Source organism: Orycteropus afer, unplaced genomic scaffold, assembly GCF_000298275.1.
Source record: "Orycteropus afer afer isolate SDZICR_OR568_19922 unplaced genomic scaffold, OryAfe1.0 scaffold00048, whole genome shotgun sequence".
Lineage (NCBI taxonomy): Eukaryota > Metazoa > Chordata > Mammalia > Tubulidentata > Orycteropodidae > Orycteropus > Orycteropus afer.
Window position 1 is genome coordinate 940,600 of NW_006921635.1, and position 24,424 is coordinate 965,023.

The 24,424-nt window shown below is 52.0% G+C and overlaps 1 protein-coding gene across 1 annotated transcript in view; it reads left to right on the forward strand.

Moving 5' to 3' along the window:
• Positions 1 to 24,424, forward strand: part of SCARB1 (scavenger receptor class B member 1) — a 73,050-nt gene that overhangs the window by 28,450 nt on the left and 20,176 nt on the right. The window contains exons 2-7 of the mRNA XM_007938110.2: positions 11,603 to 11,760; positions 14,342 to 14,483; positions 14,878 to 15,081; positions 17,228 to 17,323; positions 19,603 to 19,718; positions 22,217 to 22,383. Coding sequence (XP_007936301.1) covers positions 11,603 to 11,760; positions 14,342 to 14,483; positions 14,878 to 15,081; positions 17,228 to 17,323; positions 19,603 to 19,718; positions 22,217 to 22,383 — 883 coding nt within the window. The remainder of the gene's footprint in view (positions 1 to 11,602; positions 11,761 to 14,341; positions 14,484 to 14,877; positions 15,082 to 17,227; positions 17,324 to 19,602; positions 19,719 to 22,216; positions 22,384 to 24,424) is intronic.

Genomic DNA, 24,424 nt, shown 5'->3' on the forward strand with positions numbered 1-24,424 from the left:
TTATCGAACCCAGGAGAGAGGTAGTGGGTGCTTTGGGAAGAACGGTTGGTGAAAGGGCTGGAGGGAGGCAGCATGTCTGGCCTGGCAGGAATAGGCCTTGGGTTACTGCTGGTAATCCTGTCTTCCTCTTGGAGGGTTAGAGGAGGTCAGAACATGTGGCCTCCTTGCCGTTTTTGCAGTCTTACATACATTTTATTCCCTGAACAGAGCCTGACATGCGGTGGACTCTCAGTAAGTATTGCTGACGGAAAGAAGCATGTTCTAATGTGGCTTTAGACTTGAGAAGAGAGGGATTCCCTGTGTGGACATTGGGCAGGTAGCATGCCCCAGGAGGAGCCAGTGGTCGGTGCAAAGGCCCTGTGGCAAAAAGTTGCCTGGCAAACTGAGGGACAGCAAGGCCAATGTGGCTGACACAGCGGGCGGGAGGCGGCTCATAGAGGGAGGTGGGTGGGCGTGGCTGCAGGGAGTGTCAAGTCGACTCTGACCCATCGTGACCCCATGTGACAGAGTGGATACACCCCATGGATCTCCAGGGCTGTGATCTGCATGGGGGCTAATGGGAGGGAAAGTGAGGAGTTAGGAATAACCCTGCTTCTGAGTTTGGGTGACACGTGCTGGGGTCTCCTGGGAAAGCTGTTCTTTGCTCTTCCTCCCCTTGGCTCTTAAAGGGAAGTTGGGGCAAAGAGCATGGTGTTCTGGAATCCCAGGCTGGGACGAGGCCACACGCCTTCTTGGACCACGGCACTCCTGAGCTCTGGGTTCAGGGTGTAGTGAGTGACTGTGCCCTGTCCCTAGTGGACAGGGCCCATCCTGCCCCGGGACCTGGGCCTGACACAGGGGGCGGCCTCTTGTCTCATCTGGTGGGGGGTGCCCTGGGGGAGGACTTGGGTTTGGCCATCCCGGGCCCTGAGCAGCTAGTGACTTGTTTGTGAAACTGCTGTGTGCCCTGAGTGCAGCAGGGAGGGTCTCAGAGAGGAGCGGGCGTCACGGGCCTAGACGTGGGTCCTAAAGCTGCACTCAGCCTCTAGGCCTCGGTGTCTGCAGTCTCTGAAATGGGGTGTTGAGAATGGAATGAGGTGAGGTAGGTGGAAGCGTTTGGTTCCCTGACCAGGGCTGAATGGGAGGTTCTGCTCTCCTCCCCCCAGGCTTCTCAGAGCGGGGACCTGACTCGGTCATCTTTGCATCTTTAGGTTCCTAGCACATCTCCTCACTCAGGTGTGAGATTGTGCGATGAGTGAGCTGGGATCCTAACAGGAGGTCAGAGCAGGCTCATCTTAGGACGAGGTCATTCCTGAAGGCTTCGTGGAGGAGGTGGCCTGCATGAGCGAGACTTTAGACTTGGTGGATGGGCGTGCTGGGAGCGGGGAAAGCACCTGGGTGGAAGCATGGGCTGGCACGGGAGGCGCTTTCTCTGCCACAATGCTTTTGGGCCCATCCACGTGTTCATCCGTTCGTTGCTGAGGAGTGTGGGTATTTAGCAGTTTGTGTATCTGACACTCAGATCGTTCCCACATGCCTTCATTTAAAAAACGTACTTGTTATTGAGTGACATGTAGTCAAGTTGTGCTCTTAGAGCCCTTTGGCGTTTGCACGGACTCTGGCCTCTGTCAGGAAGGTCTTCCCCGTCTTCTTTTCCTGGCCACATCCCACTTGGTTTCCAACGTTGTTGCCGTTGTTGGGTCCTGTCGAGTCGGTTCCAACTCTTTGTGACCTTATGTGCCACAGAACACTGCCCGGTCCTGGGCCAGCCTCACGATCATCGCTGTGCCTCAGCCCGGCGTTGCAGCCACTGTGTCCGTCCGTCTCACTGAGGGCCTTCCTCTTTTGGGCCGACCCTCTCCTTTAATAAGCATGATGTCCTTCTCCAGGGACTGGTCCCTCCTGGTGACAACATGTCCAAGTATGTGAGACCGTCTCACCATCCTCACTTCTGAGGAGTGTTCCAGCCACACTTCTTCTGAGACGGGTTGATGTGTTCTGGCCGTCCAGGGTATATTCGATATTCTTTGCCAACACTGTAATTCAAAGGCACCAGTTCTCTTTCAGTCTACCTTATTCATAGTCCAGCTTTTGCAGGCATATGAGGCAATTGAAAACACCCTGGCTTGTGTCAGACACACCTTAGTCCTCAAAGTGACATCTTTGCTTTTGAACACTTTAAAGAGGTTTTTCTTATGAGACAAAGTATATGTGAACTGCTGTATGGAAAGTGAATTTGCTCTGTAAACCTTCACCCAAATCACAATAAATTAAAAAAAAAAAGAGAAAAAAAATAAAGAGGTGTTTTTTCAGCAGATCTGCCCAATGCAATACGTCATTTGGTTGTTTGACTGCTCTTGCAATGGGTGTTTGATCCAAGTAAAATGAAATCCTTTACATTTTCAATCTTTTCTCCCTTTTCACTACCTGGTTTCAGATGTCCCCTCCTTCAGGCAGCCTTCCTGATTGCTTCACGGATGGAGTCAAAGGATCTGTTTGGCCGGGTGAGAGGGAGTGGTGTCCAGCAAGGGGTTACCTCAGACCTCTCACACAATCTCTGTGTTCCAGGGCCAAGATCTTTGACCTGGGACGGTGGGGGCAGAATCAGCTATGCTAAGCAAAAGGCCATGAGCTTTGCCAGCCCAGAGCTCTTATCTAATCAGCTGCCTGGTTCAGATGTCTCTGGGCTTGGTGTGATTGAAAGTTACCCTAGTGATCAACACCGGTGCAAAGTCCACCCCCACCCAGGGGGTGGGAGTGGGGCGACGGACAGGAGGAGGGGTCACTCCATACCAGGTGGCCGCACAGCTGACTTTCTGTATGTCCCTGAGCCTGCTGGGTCCTGAGCTAAGCACTTACCTTTTCAGACTCGTTTAAACCTCACAGTGGCTTGTGAGGTGGGGCTGTCATCATACCCATTTTGCAGATGGGAAAATTGAGGCCCAGAGATGCTCCGTGACTTCTTCATGGTCACTCAGATGGAAGGGACTGAGCTGGGTGTCCAGAGATCCCCTGTGAGGGGGTGAGGCTGAATGGAGTCACGGCACCCCAGAGCCTCCACAGCCCTTCTGTTGAAAGAACAGAGACTGTGTCTGGTGACTTGCTGGTTTGGTTACCTTTTCTCCCCAGCACCTGGGTGGGGATAACACAAGGGGATTCTGAGGCTTCTTTGGCCTGGCTGGGGAAGTGTGGCCAAGGAACCAAACCAAACCAAACGCACTGCCGTCGAGTCAGATCTGACTCACGGCGACCCCTCCTTGGCTTCCCGAGGCAGTATCCCTGTGGAAGTAGATTGCCCAAGCTTCCTTCCGAGGAGCGGCTGGAGAGTTTGCGGCAAGAAGGGAGGCAACAGAAGGAACATTTTTTTTTTTTTTTTAATTGTGATTTGGGTGAAAGTTTACAAAGCAAATTCATTTTCCATACAGCAGTTCATGCACATTTTGTTCATGACCTTGATTGCAATCCCCGTGATATAACAGCTCTCTTCCCACTTCCTCCCTGTGGTTACCTCTTCCCTTTTTTCCTGTGCATTCCTGCCCTATGTGCTATCTCCCTGTGCAGATACTGCCCCTGATTGGTAGTTCTAAGGGGTGCACCTACCTGGTATAAATGTTCACCTTATATGCCTATCTTTTGTTTGGCTGGAAGCCACAGGAGTGAGTTCAGTTCCAGGCCTGAATGGTGACTAGGGGGTCATAGTCTTGGGGGTTTCACTAGGTGCTATCAGACCAATAAGCCTGCTCCTTTTTTTTTTTTTTTTTTGTGATTTTGAGTTTTGTTCCATATTTTTTTTTCCCACTCTATCCAGGATCTCCTACACTGATCCCTTTCCGAGTGGTTGACAGTGGTAGTCGGGCACCATCTAGTTCTTCTGGTCTCAGGGTCATATACACTGAGGTTTACATGGTTCACTAGTCCCTTGGACTAATTGTTTCCATGCATCTTTGGTTTTCTTCATTCTTCTTTGCTCTGGACGAGGAGATATCCACTGTTGCATCTAGGTGGCTGCTTGCAAGCTTTTAAGACCCCAGTCGCTGCTCGCCAAAGGAGGATGTGGAACAATGTTTTTGTGTAGTATGTTCTGCCAGTTGAGCTTGATGTCCCCTGTGACCGTGGTCCTGAGCCCACAGGTCCAACTACTCACTCCCTCAGGGTAGCTGGCTGTGACCAAGAAGTCACCACAACCTTGTCTGTTGTCAGCTGTACTATACATTGAACGTTCTTACAGCAAATACGCTTATAGAAATATTGTCTGCCAACCCTATACATGGTCATGGTCACACTACCCCATCCCTAGACATAACTAATCAATCAGCCTGTCTACCCATCTGTCCACCTGTAGATCAATGCTTGCCATCACTGACAACAAAGTACTGTACATGCAAAAGGGTTCACCTTTGTTGTCTATACCTCCCACACACCTCTCTGTCTTCCTCTTCCTCAGTGCCACTGTGAATTACATTTTTCTGTGCTGAACTTACTTTGTGAATTTTGTTATTATTATCTTCATTGCTGTTGTTTTAGCATTTGCTAAATCTGTGCCTCTCTTCTTTTTTTATGTTGATGTGAAGGTTTATTAATTTTCTTTGAGGTTGCCCTATGATTTATTTTTCTCTCTCAACTTTAGAACAGTCTGTTCTGTCTTCCAATTGTCTTGACTTCCTCACCCTTTAGAAATTCTATAACTACAGTATTTTTTTTCCTCTTTGGTTTGTAAACCAAACACCAAACTCACTGCCGTTGAGTCAGATCTGACTCATAGCTACCCCTCCTTGGGTTTCCGAGGGAGTATCTCTACGGAAGTAGATTGCCCAATCTTCCTTCCGAAGAGTGGCTGCTTGGTTTGAACTGCCAGCCTTCTGGTTAGCCTCAAATGCCTTAGGCACTACGCCACCAGAGCTCCTATTCAGTTTGTAGTTGTCCTCATTTGCCAATTGATGTCTCTGGTTCCCTGTTTACAATCCTGAGTGTTTATTTTACTTTGGATACTTCCATAACTGGGTTGGTGTCTGGGTCATCACGTGTGTTAATGGTCGGTTGTTGTTGGTTCTCTGTCTGAAGGACTCCCGTTAGCATCTCTTGTAAGGTTGGTCTGGTTTTAACAAATTTCCTTAATTTCTGCTTATCTGGAAATGTCCTAATTTCACCATCATATGTGAGGGACAGTTTTGCCAGGTATATAATTCTTCGTTGGAAATTTTTTTCTTTCAGGGTTTTCATATACCATCCCATTGCCTTCTTAGTTTCATGGTTTCTGCTGAGAAATCAGAGTTTAGTCTTATTGGTTGTCCTTTGTAGGTAACTTTTTGTTTTTCCCATATTATTTTCAGGATTCTTTCTTTGTCTTTGGTTTTGGTGAGTTTGATGATGGTATGTCTTAGTGACTTTCTTTTGGGCTCTATCCTGTTGGGGTTCATTGGACTTCCTGAATGGATCCGTTCTCGTCTTTCATCATATCAGTTCTATCCATTTTTAATTGGATTATTTGTCTTTTTGTTGTTCAGGTACTGGAGTTTTCTATAAATTTTAGAGATAAGTCAGCCCCTTTTTAAATATGTCATTGCCAAATATTTTTACCCAATTGGTAGGTTCTCTTTTTACTCTTTTGGAGAAATCTTTTGATACACATAAGAATTTAATTTTCAGAAGGTCCCAGTCATCTAGTTTATCTTCTGTTGTTTGTGCATTTTAGATTATGCTTGATAGTCTATTTATGCCATAAATTAGGGCCTCTAAGCTCACCCTTATATTTTCTTTGATGAACTTTGTAGTTTTAGGTTTCACATTTAAGTCTTTGATCCATCTGGAGTTAGTTTTTGTGTGTGGTGGGAGGTACAGATCTTGTTTCATTTTTCTGCAAATGGATCTCCAGTTTTGCCAGCACCATTTATGAAAGAGACTATCTCTTCCCCGTTGAATGGATTTTTGCCTTTTGTCAGAGATCAACTGAATGTGTCGATAGACCAATTTCTGGGTTCTCAATTCTATTCCGTTGATCTATGTGTCTGTCTTTGTACCAATACCAGGCTGCTTTGACTACTGTGGCTGTAGAGTAGGTTTTGAGATCTGGGAGTGTGAGACCTCCTACTTTGTTCTTCTTCAGTATTGCTTTGATTATCCAAGGTCTCTTTCCTTTCCATATAAAATCAGCGATAAACTGGTTTTATTTTTATGTTATGACTTTTTTGGTGTTGTTATTGGTATGTGCCATCGAGTTGGCCCCGACTCAGCAACCCCTCCTTGGGTTTCCGAGGCCATATCACTACGGAAGTAGATTGCCCCACCTTCCTTCCGAGGAGTGGCTGGTGGGTTTGAACCACCAGCCTTCTGGTTAGCAGTCAAGTGCCTTAGGCAATATGCTACCAGAGCTCCTTTTTTGGTGTAGTAAAATATATAAAACACAACATTTGCCTTTTTCAACCATTTTTATGTGTATGGTTCAGTGGCAGTAATTACCCCCCTGGGCTGTGCAGCCATCCCCCTTACCAGAAACTCCATGGCCCCTAATGCTTGCCTTCACCTCCCCCTCAACCCCCAGTAACCACTCATCAGCCCTGGTCTCTCTGCATTTGCCTGTTTCAGATAAGTGGGTTTATACAGTATCCGCCCGCCGCCTGTCATGGCATCATGTTTTGAAGGTTGGAGGCCACGTGGGTGGGTGCTTCACTTCTCTTTATGGCCGAGCACAGGCCTAGCTTGGAGATAGTGTGGGTGCCGCTCTGACCACCACAGCGAAGCGACTGTCGCTATAAAGCCAGTCACATGCATTTCAGGTTTGGTAGTGCATATGCCAGCTATGTTTGTTCTAGACTGCAGTCTATAAAGTGTGCAACAACGTGATGAAAAATTATGGTGGCAATGACCAACATGGGACACAGAGACAGGAAGTGAGCACGTGCTGTTGGAAAAATGGCGGCCACAGACTTGCTGGGCTCAGGGCCGTCACAAACCTTCCACTTGTAAAAAGCGCAGGATCTGTGACACTCAGTAAAGTGAAGGGCTGTGAAATGAGGGGTGCCTGTAGTCTCTGTCGTGGGACCACATTTTGTCTCTCCATCATCTGCTCATGGATGCTGGGTTTTCATGTCATGTTTTCACCAGCAGAGGCAAGCCAGGCAGGGGACCCCAGTTCCTGTGTGTGTCTCTGTGAGTGAGGCTGGGGGCACGGGGGATGGGGTGCCACCCCCTGGCCTCCTCTCCGTGGACCTGTGTGTATGGCAGCATGTGAAAGACTTTGAGGATTTCCATCATGTGTGAGGTCTCCTGGCAGCCTCGGGGTGAGGGCTGACTTCTGCCGGCCAAGCCCTGTGGAGCCCGAAGGTCACACGCTTGCTGTCAGACCCACTGCTGGGGCTTGAGGGGAGCCCTTGCCGGGCCTCACTTTACTCTGCTGTGACCCCCTCCTTCCATCTGCTGGCGCTGATGAAGACTTCCATAGGTTTGACAAAGGGGTGGTCATGGCTCATGCATGTGTTAGATTTTGAAAAACAATATTTAAACTGTTCAGTATTACCAATATTTAATCCATTAGGTGATGTCTTAGAGGAATCCAGATTTCTGGTAGCTTTTGAAACACGGAAAGATCTGGAACAATTTTACCCATGGGCCCTCAGGATACTGGGTGGTCGGAGAGGAGTAGCAGCCCCTGCATTTGGAGGGGTGTGTGACCCCCCGCAGCGCCCACTGTCCTTCTCCCACCCTGTCCACCTGGCTCCTAGACCTTCTCCACACTGCCCGCTGTGATGGTGGTGCAGGTGCTAAGGGAACAAAGATGGACGGCCCCTTCCCTGACCCAGGAGCTCGCCGTCGACTCAGCGCCCAGGAGGGAACAGTGTCCAGGAGGGTGTGGTCACTGCACCCTGGTGCCAGCCAGCAGAAGAGTTCAGGGCTTGTCTTCCGGGTTCAAGTCCCAGTGTTGCTATTCACTGACTGTGGGGCTTCTGGCAGCTTACGAGCCTTCTGCGCCTCAGTTTCTCCATCTATAAAATGGGGCTGACAATGGATTTGCCTCTTTTATGTGAGGGTGGAATAAGGTAAAATGTGTGACCGTTGAGAGCTGTGCCTGGTGCGTGGTCAGTGCCACATAAAAAAACAAAACAAAACAGAACAACATTGCCATGGAGTCAGTTCTGACTCGTAGCCACCCCCACTGGGTTTCCGAAGCAATAAATCTTTACGGAAGTAGATGGCCCAGTCTTGCTTCTGCGGAAGGGCTGGTGGGTTTGAACCACCACCCTTCTGGTTAGCAGTCAATGCCTTAGGCACTAATAAAAACATAAGCATTTTTCAGTTCTGTGTGTGTGCAGAGCCACAAGGGTGTCCCTCCACCCCAGGAACCTCGGCTTCTCCCATTGGGAAGACCAGGCACGCCAGTGTGTGACGTCCTTAGTGCAGGACCGCCGACTTCCCCTGTGGAAGCTGGTGTGGGGCCGGCTCCACCTGTCCGCTCACCTTGGAGGAGCCCTGAGGAGGTGGCACGTGGGCCAAGGGTCTGGTGGCTGATTTAACTCTGTGCATGAGAAGCCTGAAGTCTGCCCTTTATGTTAAATCTCCCGTGTTTGATTCTCGGTGGTGAATTCAGCTTGTCCTACTTCAGTGCCGTGTAGGTCAAACAAGACACAGCCGTGGCTGCCAAGGCTCTCCCCTCATTGTTCAGACGGGGAAACTGAGGCTCAGAGAGGTGACTGCTGGCCCAGCTGGCCTAGCGGGGGTGCTGGAAGCCCAGTACCTCCAGATCTGCGCAGACACCCCACCACCTCCTGGGTCTCTGCCTGCCGGCCCTGGCTGTTCGAGGACAGTGGGGGAGGCTGTCCTTGTCTTGGAAGGCCGTATCCAAAAGAAGCTGGAAGGTGATGTGAGCCAGCTGGGCCACCTCACTCTGTGACATTGGCCTGTGTGTGTTTATCTGATGGGCAGGGAGCTGGGCCTGGGAGAAACGGGGCTGTGAGCCTGGTGGAGGCTGATGACGCAGCCAGGCCAGGTTGGGGGATGTGCCGTACCCCTGGGAAGCCAGAGAGTGAGCGTTGGACCTCCTCTGATGTCCCAAGGGAGAGAGTCATCGTTAGCATCAGCTCCAAGCTGATTCCTAGGACGTGCACGTCAGATACACCTCCTCTCTCCATGTGTTTCACTAATTCTGGCAGCAGCCATCCCTCTCATAACACCCTCTACTCCTCTCCTGGGTCCGACAGTTCATTGCAGTGGCCACACGGAGCTCACAGACCATTCTCACAGTTAGGAGGTTTATTACAGAAGTACCAGGTCACAATTCAGGATCGGAAACGACTCAGGCTACAGTTCTTCCTCAGAGTGGCCTCTTCTCAGCCATACCTGCAGGCACACCACTCTCTGGCCTTCAGCCTGGTGGCCACTTGGCCCAGCCGCTGCTTTGCTCGGGCTAGTGTTGCAAAGCCGTTTAGCTCTGCCAAGTGCCCAGAGGTGCCCCGTTTCACCAGGAAGCCTCCTGCCTGAAGGCGCATAGCTGTCTCGAAGCCGTCCGGCCCTCTCGCAGTGTGGATCGGCATGCGCAGTGAAACCACCTTGTGCTGTGGGCCAGGAAGCCACGGTGCTGTCTTGGGCTGGTCTCTGGTTCTGCTGCTATTGTTCAGCCTCAGCTTCTTGATGCGTCCTGCCATCTCAGGTGTTACAGCCCTCTCCCTCCATCTCCTGGGTCTAGGAGGTTCTCAGCACAGGATCCCAGCTTCAAAGGACATGTTTCACCCCCATCTCTTTGCTTCTGGGATGGCTTACTTTAAGCCTGTTGCTTTGTTGTGTGCTGTCAAGATGGACCCAACTTATAGTGACCCCTCCTTGGGTTTCCAAGGTAGTATCTATCACTACGGAAGTAGATTGCCCAGCCTTCCTTCCGAGGAATGGCTGTTGGGTTTGAACCGCCAGCCCTCTGGTTAGCAGTCAAGTGCCTTAGGTACTAGGCTACCAGAGCTTCTTATTTTATTTTAAGCCTACTGGGTAGCAAAACTGAGAAGTCATTAGGGATCCGTACACCTTATTTGTATGATCCCACTCTGTGGTAGTTAAGTTTGTGTGCCAACTTGGCTGGGCCTGGGTGCCATGCACCTTATTTGCATTATTAGCAAACCATCCAGTCTCTTTGGTGGGCTATAAGCACCTCATTTGCATATGAAAGTGATCCACTACAGCACAGACATCTCTGACGGGCACATTCGCTGGGTGGGCTCCAGGCCTTTCAAGAAAATAAGTTGTTGCTGAGCTTTGAAAATTGGGAGCTTTCACCTTCATATGGGGTGTGCACTTACGTCAGGTAGATACACTCCTTGGGAGAACAGAAGGGCAGTGTATGCACAGGGGGACAGCTCCGGGGGCAGGAGGGCATGAGAAGGAATGGCACAGGGAGGAGGTATCTATGCAGAGGAAGTGGGAAGAGAACTGTTACATTGTGGGAAATGGCAGTCAATGTCATGAGACAAAATGTGTATGAACTGCTGTATGGAAAATGAAATTGCTCTGTAAACTTTGACCCAAATCACAATAAAAATTTTTTTTTAAAATTGGGAGCTTTCCCATAAATGCATATTTCTGGCTCTTCATGAAAAGCTGCTATTTGCATCTCCTTGTCACCACCAAGCACTGTGCCCCAGGCACCCTGGGTCCTCACCGCCCTGCAGCTCCCGTCAAGCAGTCGCTGCCCCAGGGCCTTTGCACTGGTTGCAAAGGTTCCTCTCTGGGGATCTACACAGTTCTCACCTCTCCCACTTTAGTTTCTATTTATTTCATTGGTGTTTATTTTCTTACATTCCCCCACCTCACTATCCCACTTAAAACTGCAATCTTTTTCCCCTTTTGCGTTGTTCCCCCTCCCCGTCACAGCAGAGCTGTTACCTTCACTGTTTGATGCCTGTCTTTCTCCGTACAGGGTGGGGCATTGGGGTCTGTTTTGTTCACTGTCCTACCTGCAGCTTTTGTAGCAGTGCCTGGCAGCTAGTCGGCGCTCAGCATTGTTTGTTCCATGAATGAGTTAGTGAATGAATGAATGCAGAAATGAGTGAGTGAATAAGTGAATGAATGAGTGAGTGAGTGAATTAATAACTGAATAAATGAGTGAGTGAATATGTGAATGAATGAGTGAATAAATGAATGAGTAAGTGAGTGAATGAATGAGTGAGTGAACAAATGAGCAAGTGAGTGAATCAACATGTGAATGAATGAGTGAGTGAATGTGAGAAAGAATGAATGAATGAGTGAATGAGTGAATGAGTGAGTGAATAAATGAGCAAGTGAGTGAATGAGTATGTGAATGAGAGTGAGTGAATGAGTGAGTGGATGACTGAGTGACCGCATTTGGCTGCAAAGAGCCTGCATTCCTGTAAGCTGCGGTCGCCTGGCAGCACCTCTCTTGTTGGGGCCCCCATTTGCCAAGTCCCCTGACCAGCATTCTCTGTCATCATTAAGACAAATTAAAAAAAAAAATTGTGAATGTATCACCTGTCAACTTCACTCTTAATTCTGTAAACTGGGCAGTGGGGCAGTGTGTGGGAAGGGCACTCCCTCCACCTTCAGTCCCCAAGGTCCCACCTGGGAGTGCATGGTGGGGGGCCGGGCACCCATGGTGCACCCCACTGACCTGCTTCTCTCGCCCCTGCAGAATGTGCGCATTGACCCCAATAGCCTGTCCTTCAACATGTGGAAAGAGATTCCCGTCCCATTCTACTTGTCTGTCCACTTCTTCCACGTGGTCAACCCCGAAGAGATCCTGAAGGGCGGAAAGCCACAGGTGCAGGAGCGCGGGCCCTATGTGTACAGGTGAGCCCATGCACAGGTGAGGGTCTGTGCAGGTGAGGACGTGGGCAGGTGAAGCTGGCTGAGATCAGGGCCCAGAATCCCAGGTGGGTGGCCCTGACCCTGGCCCTCAGAGTAGATTGAGGATGGGGCTGCCAGGCTGAGCCCCCGAGGCTGTTCCAGAAGCAGACCATGCATCGCAGGGGAAAGGGATGGTGCTGGAGGGTCCTCTGTGGGTCCGTGAGACACAGTGATGTGGCTCTGGGTGGCGGGTGTGTGTCACACACAGACACACATGCACACCCAGGGCTGGACTCCAGGCAAGCAGGGACCTCCTCCCCAAACCTGAGCCAACAGCTCGGCCTTGATCATTCATTCATTTATTCAACACATTAATTCAGGGTCAGGGTGGCTACAGGTAATAACTGAGGAAATTAACGAATGATAGGATGTCAGAGAGTGAGTGTCAAGTGTTAGAAAAATCCAGCCGGGTAAGGGTCTAGCCTTTGCACATGCGTCTGTGTGTGTGTCCACAGTGAGTGGTAGTAGGGTGATCTGACAAGGCTTCTTGGCCTTTTGTGTGAGGGAGGGAGCCATGGGGAAAGGGGTCCCGGCAGCAGGAACAGCATGTGCCAAGGTCCTGAGGTTGGAAAGAGCGTGATCTGTGAAGCAGCAGGGAGGCCAGGGTGATCAGGGTGGCCTTGTACCTGGATGTGGCCTTAGAGAAGTGACTTTGCTCCGTCCAAACCTCGGTATGTCCATCTGCAGAATGGGGATCATGACAGCATGGTGTCTTCTTCATGGGGTTATCAGGACACTTGTCTGATGAGGCACTCGAAGCAGTTAGGCAGGTGTGATTAAGACAGTGTGCCCGGCACGAGCTGGACACCTGATGTGGGTGGATTTGCCTCTTTCCTGAGTGCTGTAACTCATGGAGTCCTCACACCATCCCCTGTTATCATTCCTGTGTAACAGGCAAGCATTCAGGGCTCAGAGGCTGACCGTCCCTGGCAGCAGGGGTGGGATGGGACCCCAGGCCTGGCCGTGTTTATCTCTGAAACCTTTGGACCAATAGCTGTGACTGATGGGGTCAAAAGGGCGTCCTCATTTCGTTTTTCCCAAGCTGCTCTGAGGATTCCTTCTTTATCTTTGGTTTTGGAAATGTCACTTACAAAGGGGAACCAATAAGGCTAAGCTCTGATTTCTTGGCAGAAACCATGCAGGCAAGGAGGCAATGGGATGACCCCTATAAAACTCTGAAAGAAAAAAAAAACTGCCAACCAAGAATTATTTAAAAGAACGAAATGAAACAAGAGAGTGTCCTCATTTCATCCTCTAAACACCAGCATGAAGCTGGGCTTGTTATTATTCCCATTTTATAGATGGGAAAACCGAGGCATGGATAGTGCATTGGTTTTCTGGGGCTTCTAACAGTACCTCCAATGGGGTGGCTGAGAACAACAGAGACTTACTCTCTCACAGTCCTGGAGGCCAGAGGTCTGAGGTAAAGGGGTGGGTACACTCATACTCCCTCCCAAGGATCTAGGGGAGACCCTTCCTCGTCTCGTCCCATTTCTTGTGGTCCCTGCAGTTTCTTGAAGTGTGACAGCCTCACTCCAGTGTCTGCTTTGTCTTCCCACGGCCATCTTCCCCAGCTGTCTGTCTCTGTGTCTCTTCTGCTCTTGTTATGAAGACACCAGTCATAAAGAGATGAGGACCCAGCCTAACAGAGGGTCACTGTTGGCACAATGGTTAAAGCATTTGACTGTTAACCAGAAGGCCAGTAGTTCAGACCTACCAGCTGCTCTGTGGCAGAAAAATGTGGCAGATAGCGACCCCTCCTTGGGTTTCCGAGGTGGTATCTCTACGGAAGTAGATTGCCCAGTCTTCCTTCCGAGGAGTGGCTGGTGGGTTTGAACTGCCAGCCTTCTGGTTAGCGGTCAGATGCCTTAGGCACTGTGCCACCAGAGCTCCCCCATAATGATGACAGCCTTGAAAACTCTATGGAGCAGTTCTCTTCTATCCTCGATACTTGCTGTGAGTTGGGATCAACTCTTTTTTGATGGCAGTGGGTTTGGTTGTTTTCTTAATGACCTCATCTTAACTAATTACACCTGCCAAGACCCTCTTTCCAAACAAGGTCATGTTCACAGGACCCGGGATCAGGACTATCTTTTCTGGGGACACAGTTCAACCCGTAAGAGGTAGTGAGAGTTGGAGACAGACTCTGAGCCCCAGCCACCTGGCTTATGACTCTGAGGTGCATGCTGCAACCCCTGTCCTACTCTGCCTCCCTGGACAAAGCAGGGGTGCACGGTTGGAGGCTGGTGTGGTCCCCGGGGCTCCATGATGGGAGGCTGTGGCATAGCTGAGTAGAGGAGGGGGTGGCTCTGAGCCTGGCAGAGGGAAGGAGGGCAGCAGCAGCCGGCTGGGTGGTGGCCTGGGTCCTGTGGTGGGCGGGCACGAGGCAAAGGCTCGGAAGAGGTAGCCAAGCTGTGCCTTGGCTGAGTTAAGGTGGAGATGCTGTGAGCATCCCAGGGCCCCAGCTGGAAGGCTGGTATTGGCCCCAGGGTGGCAGCCCACCCACCCCTTCTCCCCCACGCAGGGAGTTCAGACATAAGAGTAACATCACTTTCAACGACAACGACACCGTGTCCTTCCTTGAGTACCGCAGCTTCCGGTTCCAGCCAGCCAGGTCCCGCGGCTCGGAGAGCGACTACATCGTCATGCCCAACATCCTGGTCCTGGTGAGGCTGCCTCGGGGCCCGTGCCAGCCCACACGCCCCTCAGCCCCAGGTCTTCGTCCCTTGCCCAGGGCAGTCCTGGGTGGGTGGAATGTGGCAGCTGTCAGGCCCGTCTCCATCCAGGCTGTGTCCAATGCCCCATGAGTTTGGTGTTTCCATGGTGTGTCCACCTGTCTGGTTGGAAACTTCTAGCCAATGTCATTTTCTTTTCCGTTCCAACCTGTAAACCTAAAGTCTCCTAAAGCAAACGCTGGGTGGGGGCCGGATTGGCACATCCTACCTGGGTCTGCAGCGTGTGGGGCAGGCGTGGGTGAAGCCTCTGCTCTGTGCAGCCCGGGGTCTAGGCACCGCTGGCAGTCCCTGACTGCTTGCTGTGTGACTCCGCCCCCGCCTGCAGGGTGCGGCCATGATGATGGAGAACAAGCCCATGAGCCTGAAGATGCTCATGACCTTGGCGTTCAGCACCCTCGGCGAGCGCGCCTTCATGAACCGCACCGTTGGCGAGATCATGTGGGGTTACGATGACCCCCTCGTGAACCTCATCAATAAATACTTCCCAAGCATGTTCCCCTTCAAGGGCAAGTTCGGGTTGTTCGCTGAGGTAAGTGCCGGGCCTGTGTGTGTGCTCTGTTGACAGCCTGCAGACCGGGCTACCAGCTTGCTCTGGCACTGGCTGTTGGTGGCAATCTATGGGCTGTGAGTTGAAAATGGCACACAGCCTCACCCAAACTGGCTCACGCAAAATAGGGAACTGAAAAGTAGTGATGAATTCAGGTGCAGCTTGATCCAGCACTCAGCTGACGTTACTGAAGTTGAGCTTCGAAAACTGGAGGCTGAGTCTAGAAGGGGAGCGGAGGCTGGGGAGGCGGGTCACAGATTCCTCCTGGTCAGGCTCCTGGTAACCTGGAAGGGGCAGTGATTAGCCTTCACAGCCACGTAGGAGCATCTTCACGTAGGAGCATCTGAGCTGAGGCAGTTAGGGCACATGCGCTGGGCGCCACTTCCAGGGGGCACCACTGAGCAGTTTCTGTTAACCCGTACAGCCCAACCTCCTTCCTCAAGGATGGTGGACACAGGTGTGGCAAGGGGTGGGCAGAGGGAGGCGTTTTCCCCCAGCGCAAGGCTAAGGAGGCACCAGACGAGGTGTGGGACGACATTGCGAGGCGTCACAGGTATGAAAGGCACTTGACCGAGAAGCTGGACAAGAGAGGGGAGGCATTTCTGCTGACACATCGTCTGGAAGCTATCATCTGGAAATTGGGGTGTGGGCGCAACATGGAGGAGATTACCCCGTTACCCTTGCTAGGCCCCTGCATGTAGGGTCTGACCCCTGACCTCTGGCCCTTGGCTTTGTTCTACGCCATCAGCCACAGGTTGGACGAGGTGTTGCCCCAGACGCAGCCCTCTATCTGAGCTCTGCCAATCCGCTGTCAGCTGTCGGGCGTGTGGGGTTGTGATTCAAAACGTTTCGATCAGGACGACAGGCTGAGCGTGAGGGCATATTGGGCAAGTTTGGGGTAACGCCATGGTTCTGTAAAAGCACTTTGTGAGCTTTGCAGAGCTCTGCGAGTGAAAGTTACTACAAAGTCGCTAGCATAAAGAGAGAAGAACAACACAGAGCCGCTGCCGCCAAGCCGTGGGCTGATTCCTTGCTGTTGGGTTGGTTGCGACTCCTGGCAGCCCTGTGGGTGTCGGAGGAGACTGTGCGCCGTAGGGTTCCCACTGGATGATTTTTCGGAAGCTTGCCTCCGAGGCACCTCTGGATGGACTCAGACCTCCAGCCTTTCATTCAGCAGCCGAGCAGTTAACTGTTTGCATCACTCAGGAACATAACACAGATCCCAGAGCCCCCAGAATAGTAACAGTACAGAGGTGAGCTATTCTGTGCTGGTGAGACCACACCTTTAGGGGACCCAGATTCCTACTTCTAAGGCGTGCCGGGGTGGTCCGCAGGTGGTGCAGTGGTTAAGACATTTGGCTGCTAACCCAAAGGTTGGTGGTTTGAACCCAGCAGCCACTCCGTGGGAGAGAGATGAAACTGTTTGCTTCTGTAAAGATTGACAGGCTTGGAAACCATACGGGGCAGTTCTACTCTGTCCCACAGGGTCGCTGTGAGTCAGGATTGACTTGCTGGCGGTGGGTGTGGCTTTTGGGTGGGTGGCATAAATGGTTAAATGCTTGACTACCAGCTGAAAGCGGAAGCTCGAACCCGCTCAAAGCCTCCTTCCAAGACAGACCTACTTCCGAAAGCCTTGGAAACCCTCTGGGGCTGAGTTCTCTGACGCACGTGTGATCGCCATGTGTCGGAATGGACTCAACAGCCTCCAAGAACAGTGAAGACTCCTGCTTCTCTGCCCTGTCATCTTTGGGTGGGCACGCTTTCACATTCCAGATGACCTTGTGGTTCAAGGTGGCGGCTCGGCTGGTTGGCCAGAGGTCCCGTGGCAGAGCGTTTGTTTAGGTTGGAGTCGGGTGGGGGGGGTTTGTGCCTACCGTGTACTGGGAGGAGAGCTGGACTCCCCTTGACGAGGGAGAGAAGGTGGGATGCCCTAGGGAGCCCCAGCTCTCCTTCACTCTTGATGCCTCGCTGCTGGGAGGCAGCAGTGGACGAGACGACCAGGTCCCTGCCCTCCTAGTGGAGGGGGAGGCGCAGCCTGGAACTGGACGGGTGGGCTGGTGGGCAGACGGGGGCCCTCCCTCCCCAACCCCGTGGGCCTGATGACGCTGCTCTCTGCTACTCTCTGCAGCTCAACAACTCCGACTCCGGGCTCTTCACCGTGTTCACAGGCGTCAAAAACTTCAGCAGGATCCACCTGGTGGACAAGTGGAACGGGCTCAGTAAGGTGAGAGGGAGGGCTGGGGGACGGGACGCCAGGGTGAGGAGGACCTCTGGGCTGGCCACTCCACGTCTTCTCCTAAAACTCAGGAGGGTGGGTGACATCTGTCCCGAAGCAGGGACACCTGAGGGAGAAGAACACTTGGTGCAGGATTTTACCTGTGGTGATGCCAGCGGGGAAGTCCTTAGCCGCTGAGCAAAAGGTTGGCGGTTCGAGTCCACTCAGAGCACCTCAGAAGAAAGGCCTGGTGATCAGTTTGGGAAAAGTCAGCCTCTGAGACCCCGTGAAGCACAGCTCTGCTCCCACACACGGGGGCGCCAGGAGTCAGAACTGACTTCATGGCAACTGGTCTGGTTTAGTTTTTTAAAAGCTCCACGAAACTCTGTTCACTGCCGACCTCTGGGGACAGTGCAGAACAATAACTACCCAGTACAGCTACTTATTACGACCTACTTCCTGCAATTACTACTTCCTGAGCACAGGGTAATGCCAGGAATAGAGTCCTTTCCTCCACTGGTTCTGAATTTATGAGGATGTTTTTAAAATCCTCTGCTAGGAACACAGGAAGACATTCACATTTGAAAGTAAACCATGGAGCACTCCATAAAGCACCTTTATACCACCTTACCCCCCTCCCCCACTCCCCACCCTTCCACAGGGGAGACCCTCAGGTATCACTGGGGCATGTCTTCCTGTCTGTCTTTATCCACTCACACAAGCTGATGTCCACACAGAAATACGGCGGTTTTGTCTTTGCACATCAGCAGATCCACACTGTGTATTGACTTGCAGCTTGCTCTTTCCGTCTCAGGGGCCTTTCCTCACTGTGCATGAAACAGACGGTAAGCGGTATGGCCGCCCCTCCGTGGCCGCTGCTCAGATCTGTAAGGACTCTGGGGGCTGGGGCAGACTGTACCCCACAGCGGCAAGATCACTACCTACAACCATTCTAATGGCCACTATCGAGGCGCCCTGGTGGCGGAGTGGTCAGAGTGGGAAAAGCACCACAGGAGGAAGGAGCCCTGGTGGTGCAAAGAGTCAGACACTTGGCTGCTAACTGAAAGGTCAGCGGTTCCAACCCACCAGTGGCTTCGTGGGAGAAAGACCTAGTGGTCTGCTCCATAATGATTACAGCCTGGAAAATCCTGTCAGACAGTTCTGCTCTGGAAACGTGGGGTCGCCATGAGTCAGAACCCACTTGTAGGCACCCAACAAACAATAAGAGTTTGGTCAAATCCATGGCCATCAAGTCTGTTGTGACCCACAGCGCCCCTAGAGGACAGAGTGGAACTGCCCACAGGGTCTCCAAGGCTGTCAATCTTCACAGAAGCAAAGCCCAAGCCACACCCACTGCCATGGAGTCCATTCTGACCCACAGCGCCCCTAGAGGACAGAGTGGAAGTGCCCCAAAGGGTCTCCAAGGCTGTCAATCTTCACAGAAGCAAAGCCCAAGCCACACCCACTGCCATGGAGTCCATTCTGACCCACAGCGCCCCTAGAGGACAGAGTGGAACTGCCCACAGGGTCTCCAAGGCTGTCAATCTTCACAGAAGCAAAGCCCAAGCCACACCCACTGCCATGGAGTCCATTCTGACCCACAGCGCCCCTAGAGGACAGAGTGGAACTGCCCCACGGGGTCTACAAGGCTGTCAGTCTTTCCAGATGGCCTCATCTTTCTCCTGTACTTGGCTAGCAGATTTGAACTACTGGCAACTTTTTGGTTGACAGCTGAGCGCTTTAACCACTGCACCACCAGGGCCCCCAACAACAGTACAAAAGTGACAAGTCGCTTCATCCTGTCCATGTCTGTTCCTAAAGAAACTGTTCTGATCCATTGTGTTTTGAGAGCTCCTGGCGACCCCCATTATAATGTGAAACGTTTTATCGCACCATTTCTCAACTTGATCTGTTTGTAAGCATGTCTGTGGACGTTCTGTGTGGCGAATGACCGTGTCCTTGTTCTGCCTCCCACTCCCCAGCCCCTGTGTTCTTGCTCTATGCAGACTGGAGAGGGGGACATGCCCATCTGACAGACGAGGTCACTGAGGCCTGGCAAAGTCAACAAGGGCGTGGCAAGCGGCAGTGGGCACTGTCTGCCGCCGCTGTGCACGCCCTGTCGCCGAGTGCCCTGGTTTCTGTGGAGGGACAATGTTGGGAATGAGAAGCAAAGTCCACGCCAGGGTCCTCGGCGCGTGATGCTGCAGGTCCCAGTCAGGCAGGGACACCAGAGAGCGTCTCAGAGACCTGGCTGTCCTGACTGGCCATGTCTGAATGCTTCTCCCCAGGTCAGCTTCTGGCATTCCGACCAGTGCAACATGATTAACGGAACTTCCGGACAGATGTGGGCGCCGTTCATGAGTCCCGAATCCTCGCTGGAGTTCTACAGTCCTGAGGCCTGCCGGTAACCGCTCAGACGGAGCCTTCTGCACCTCCTGCTCAGTGGGCGTCAGCTTCCTCTGCGGCTCACGGCGCTCGGGGAGGCCCTGGGCAGTGCAGCCATTAACGGTTAAAGCTTGAGAGTTTGACCCCACTCAGAAGCCCTCTGAAGAAAGGCCTGGGCATCTGCTTCTGAGCGATCACCCGTGACCATCTCAGGAGTGTGGCTGTGCTCTGACACAACTGGGGGCGCCAGGAGTCCGGGCTGACTCGACAGCAGCTGGTTTAAGTGCTGTTGAGTTGACCCCAACTCATGGCCGTCATCGTCGTGAAAGCAGGCGGCCAGGCCTTTTTCCTGAGCAGCCACTCGGTGGGTTTGTATTGCTAACCCTTCTTACGGAGCTACCAGCTGAGTGCTTAACTGTTTGTACCAGCAGGCTCCTTTCTCCTGGCGCTTGGAGAGTGCTTGGGGCCCTTGTTATTCACTAGCCCTTCTAGCGCCATCTTGAATTTTCTTTGTTTCCACCACGGAGAGCCAAACTCCTACAGCTGATGCTTCTGTGCAAAGAGCGGCCCCTGGGAGTTTGGTGGGGAGGGTGGAGGGTAGGAATGGATCAAGGCAGCGGGGGGCTGCGTAAGGAAGACAGGAGGGGCTCTCTTCCCACGCCATTTGGCCAGCTGCCCTGATTACCATTTTGGGGGCTAAGACATGCCTCTCATCACCCAGCAGGCCCTGAACCTCCAGCTGTCAAGCCTTGAAGGGTTAACCACAGTGCTCGGGGCTAACAGACCCGTGGCCCCAGCCTGTGGACCTAGCGCAGAGCAGCCCCTGGACCCCTTCTCCGGGTGCTACCCTGTCCTCTGTGCAGCCTGGTCATTCTGGGGACATCCTTTGCTTGGCACTTACCTGTTGTGACCCTTGGCTTACCTGCCTTCCCTCAGCAAACTGAGTTTCACCTCTGTGCTGGGGACATGGCAGGCAAAGTCTCCCTTCTCTGAGCACTGATGTCCTATGGGGAGGTTGTCAGCAGATAATAAACGAGAGGGATTGAGAAAGTAGAGAAGTGCCTGTGCTCCGTGTGGGTTTGCTTTTTTAATGTCACTTTAGATTTAGAGAAAAGCTGCGTGAAAAGGACAAGAGGCTCCCTTGTGCCCTCTGTCCCATCCCCCTGCTGTGTCTGTTTGCCCGTCTGCTTTCAGATCTCCCGCCTCTCGCTCTTTGTGCGTTTTCCCTTGAATATTTGAGAGTCAGCTGGAGACAGCGTGCCCCTTTACGCCTAGATACTTGGGCATGTGTTTGCAAAAACAAGGATAGTTTTGACGTTAGCACACTATAGCTGTCGACATGGGGAACTTGAACTCTGATAGGCTACTCTTGTCTGATTTGGTGAGGGCCAAGGAAAGTACAGTCAAGTTATATGTGTAATTAGAAATTGCTAGTAGCTACATTATAAGCAAAAGTACAAAGGAACAGATGGAGTGAATTTTAACAATATATTTCACTTGACCTACTAGCTCCAACATGTCCTCATTTCAACATGTAATCAATGCAAAACACTGTCAAAGAGACATTTTGCATCTTTTCTGCTGTGTTAAGTCTCAGAAATTTGTTGTGTCATTTCTACTGTGGCGTCCGTGACTGGTGTAGTTAGCGTGCTTGGCTGCTAACTGGAAGGTTGTTGGTTTGAGGTCACCCAGAGGGGCCTTGGAAGGAAGCCCTGCTGATCTCTCCGGAATGTCGGCCCCCAGCAGCTGGTGGAGCACAGTTCTGCCCTGGCACACACGGCGTTGGCATGAGTCAGAGTTGACTCCACAGCAGCTGGTTTCATTGGTGGTTTGCGCTTACAACCCATCTTGACTCAGAGAAGCCCATTTCAAGGGCCACACACATGCGGTTGTGGTCACTGTATTGGACAGACTGGGTCTGATCCACAGTCCATATTCAAAATGGAGGTTTTGAGAAAGCGCAGGTGGGGAACGGATGGAGGGTGAAGAATGAGAGTGTGTGTGTGGGGGTAGTGATGCAGGTACCTGGGCACGTGACAGCCGGACCAAGACCCTGTTGAAGAAGCCACGTCTGAGTGAGGATTGGAGGGAAGAGCATTCGGGTAGAGGGAGCGGCAGATGCAAAGGCCCTGAGGCAGGAACAGCAAGGAGGCCCCTAGTGTGAAGAGAAGTGCTGAGGGGGTAAGCAGAGGGGAGCCAGGAACTGGTGGGGCCAGACCCTGTGGACCTCATGGGCCGTGGTGAACGTCGGACATTATATTCGCTCCACTGGAAACAGGCACAGGTTTAAGCAGGGGAGTGAGGGATGTGCTCTTGTTTCAAAGATCCAGCTGGTGTAGGGAGTTGATTGGCAGGGTGAGGGCAGCTCTCAGGCAGGCAGACAGTTCCCAGAGCAAGAGGTAAGGGCCAGTGACCCTGTTGGTGGCCCTGCAGGTGAAGAGAAGTGGGTGCATGGGGGCTGCGTTGGGCAGTCACCTGGTTCTGGGGCTCACCTCTCTGCATCTCTGCCCCTCACAGGTCCATGAAGCTGGTCTACAAGGAGGCAGGGGTGTTCAGAGGCATCCCCACCTACCGCTTTGTGGCCCCCCCAACCTTGTTTGCCAACGGGTCCGTCTACCCCCCCAACGAGGGTTTCTGCCCGTGCCTGGAGTCTGGGATCCAGAATGTAAGCACCTGCCGCTTCGGTAAGTGCTGCCCTTTCCCACCCCCACCCCCTCAATGGGTGATGGGGAGGCCAGAGTGCGGGTGTGTCATCCTGTTATCTGCTTGGGTATGTCAGTATTGTTATCTGCTCCCCTCTGAACTCTTGATAATCCCATTAGGCTGCAGATAAGGAGGGCAGTGGAAAGATAAGAATTGTGTATTAGTGGGTGCTGCAACAACACTCATTTATTATCTCCCAGCTCTGGAGGGCAGAAGTCTGACACTATCCGGGCTGCAATCAAGGGCTGCGTTCCCCTTGAAGGCCCCTGTGGCGTAGAGGCCCTGCTTTTCTTGGCTTGTGGCCCCCTCTGTCCATCTCCAGAGCCTCTCTCCATCTCCTCTATAGTCATAGCTCCTTCTCCTGCCTCCCTCTTCTAGTTTTTTGTTTTTAAATATTTTTGTGGTTCAGGGAAAGTTTTCAGAGCAAATGAGTTCCCCACTCAGCAATTTGTGCCCAGATTGTCCCGTGATATTCGCTGCAGTCCTCACAGGATGTCAGCTCTCTCCCTGTTTCCACTTGGGGTCTCCTGCCCCTTCCTGCCTTCTTAACTTTGCTTTTGAGCTAATGCTGTCCTTTGGGTCACGTACAGTGGACTCCTCCGAGAAGTGTGTTCCTCCCGGGTGTCATAGGCCTGTCTTTTATGTGACTGAAAGGTGATCTCCGGGAGTGGCTTCAGTTCTATCTCTTCAACTTTTAATAACCATGTGATGATGCTGGACCCACTTGGATACTGTCCTTATTTTAAGGTCATCTAGTTAGAACCTCTGGTGGCCTAGTGCCTAAGGTGTTTGACTGCTAAGCAGAAGGCTGGTGGTTCAAACCCACCAGTCACTCCGTGGGACAAAGATGTGGCAGTCTGCTTCTGTAAGGATTTTCAGTTTGGGGGCTTAGGACAAGGTCAATTTTGGGAGGGGCATTCTTTCGCTGACGACACTACTGATGTGTGCTAGAGGATAAGGCTTGGGGCAGAGAGTTCTTCCCCTCTCCCGGGACCAGAGAAACTATGATGGTCCCATTGTTCTGTCAGTCCTCTTGGCTGGTGGAGTGAGCTTTCATCTGATACAGGTGCTATTGCAAAACTTCCTCTGGCATCTTTGGTGGGTTTTGTTTGTTCCAGTCTCCAAGACACCCCCACTACATTTGTTCCATTTAGAGGCTTGGGGTTCAGCTTGATTCCCCCAATCCAGGACATCAGCTAAGCCCAGTTGGCTCTACTTCCAGAATTAGCCCTAAGTCCTTCCTCTCTCTTATCCCCACTGCCGTCTTGTGGTCCAAGCCACCACCATCTCTTACCTCGGTGACTCTAGACCCTTCCCAGGTGGCCTCCCTGCTGCATTGTTGCTGCCCTCAACCGCTTTCCCAGACTGTCCAGTGAGGTACCCACTAGCCTAGTGTGGCTACTTAAACTGCACTTGACTTGAATTTAAAATGCACTTCCTCAGTTGCACTGGCCACACCTCAAGTGCGCAAGAGCCACAGGTTGCCTTCTGTTGTTGTGGATTCTGTTGCATTGGCTCCGCCTCACAGAGGCCCTGTGATTGGCTCCGTCTCACAGAGGCCCTGTGATTGGCTCCGCCTCACAGAGGCCCTGTGACGACACAAGGAAGCACTGCTCAGTCCTGCGCCAGCCTCACAACCGTTGTGCTTCAGCCCATCACTGCAGCCACCATGTTGAGCTGTCTCATTGGGGGCGTCCTCTTTTTCACTGACCACACACTTTCCCAAGCATGATGTCGCTCTCCAGGGACTGCTCTTTCTTTCTTTTTTTTTTTTTAATTGTAATTTGGGTGAAAATTTACAGAGTGAGTTCACTTTCTATACAGCAGTTCACATACATTTTGTCTCATGACATTGACTACAATTTACCCCAATGCAACAGCTCCCCTCCCACTTCCTCCCGACAGTACCTCTTCCCTGTGTCCATCCCTCCATGCACTCCTGCTCCCTGAGCTGTCTCCCTGTGCATAAACAGCCCTTCTATTCTCCCATGAATGTTCTCTCCAAGGAGTGCATCTACCTCA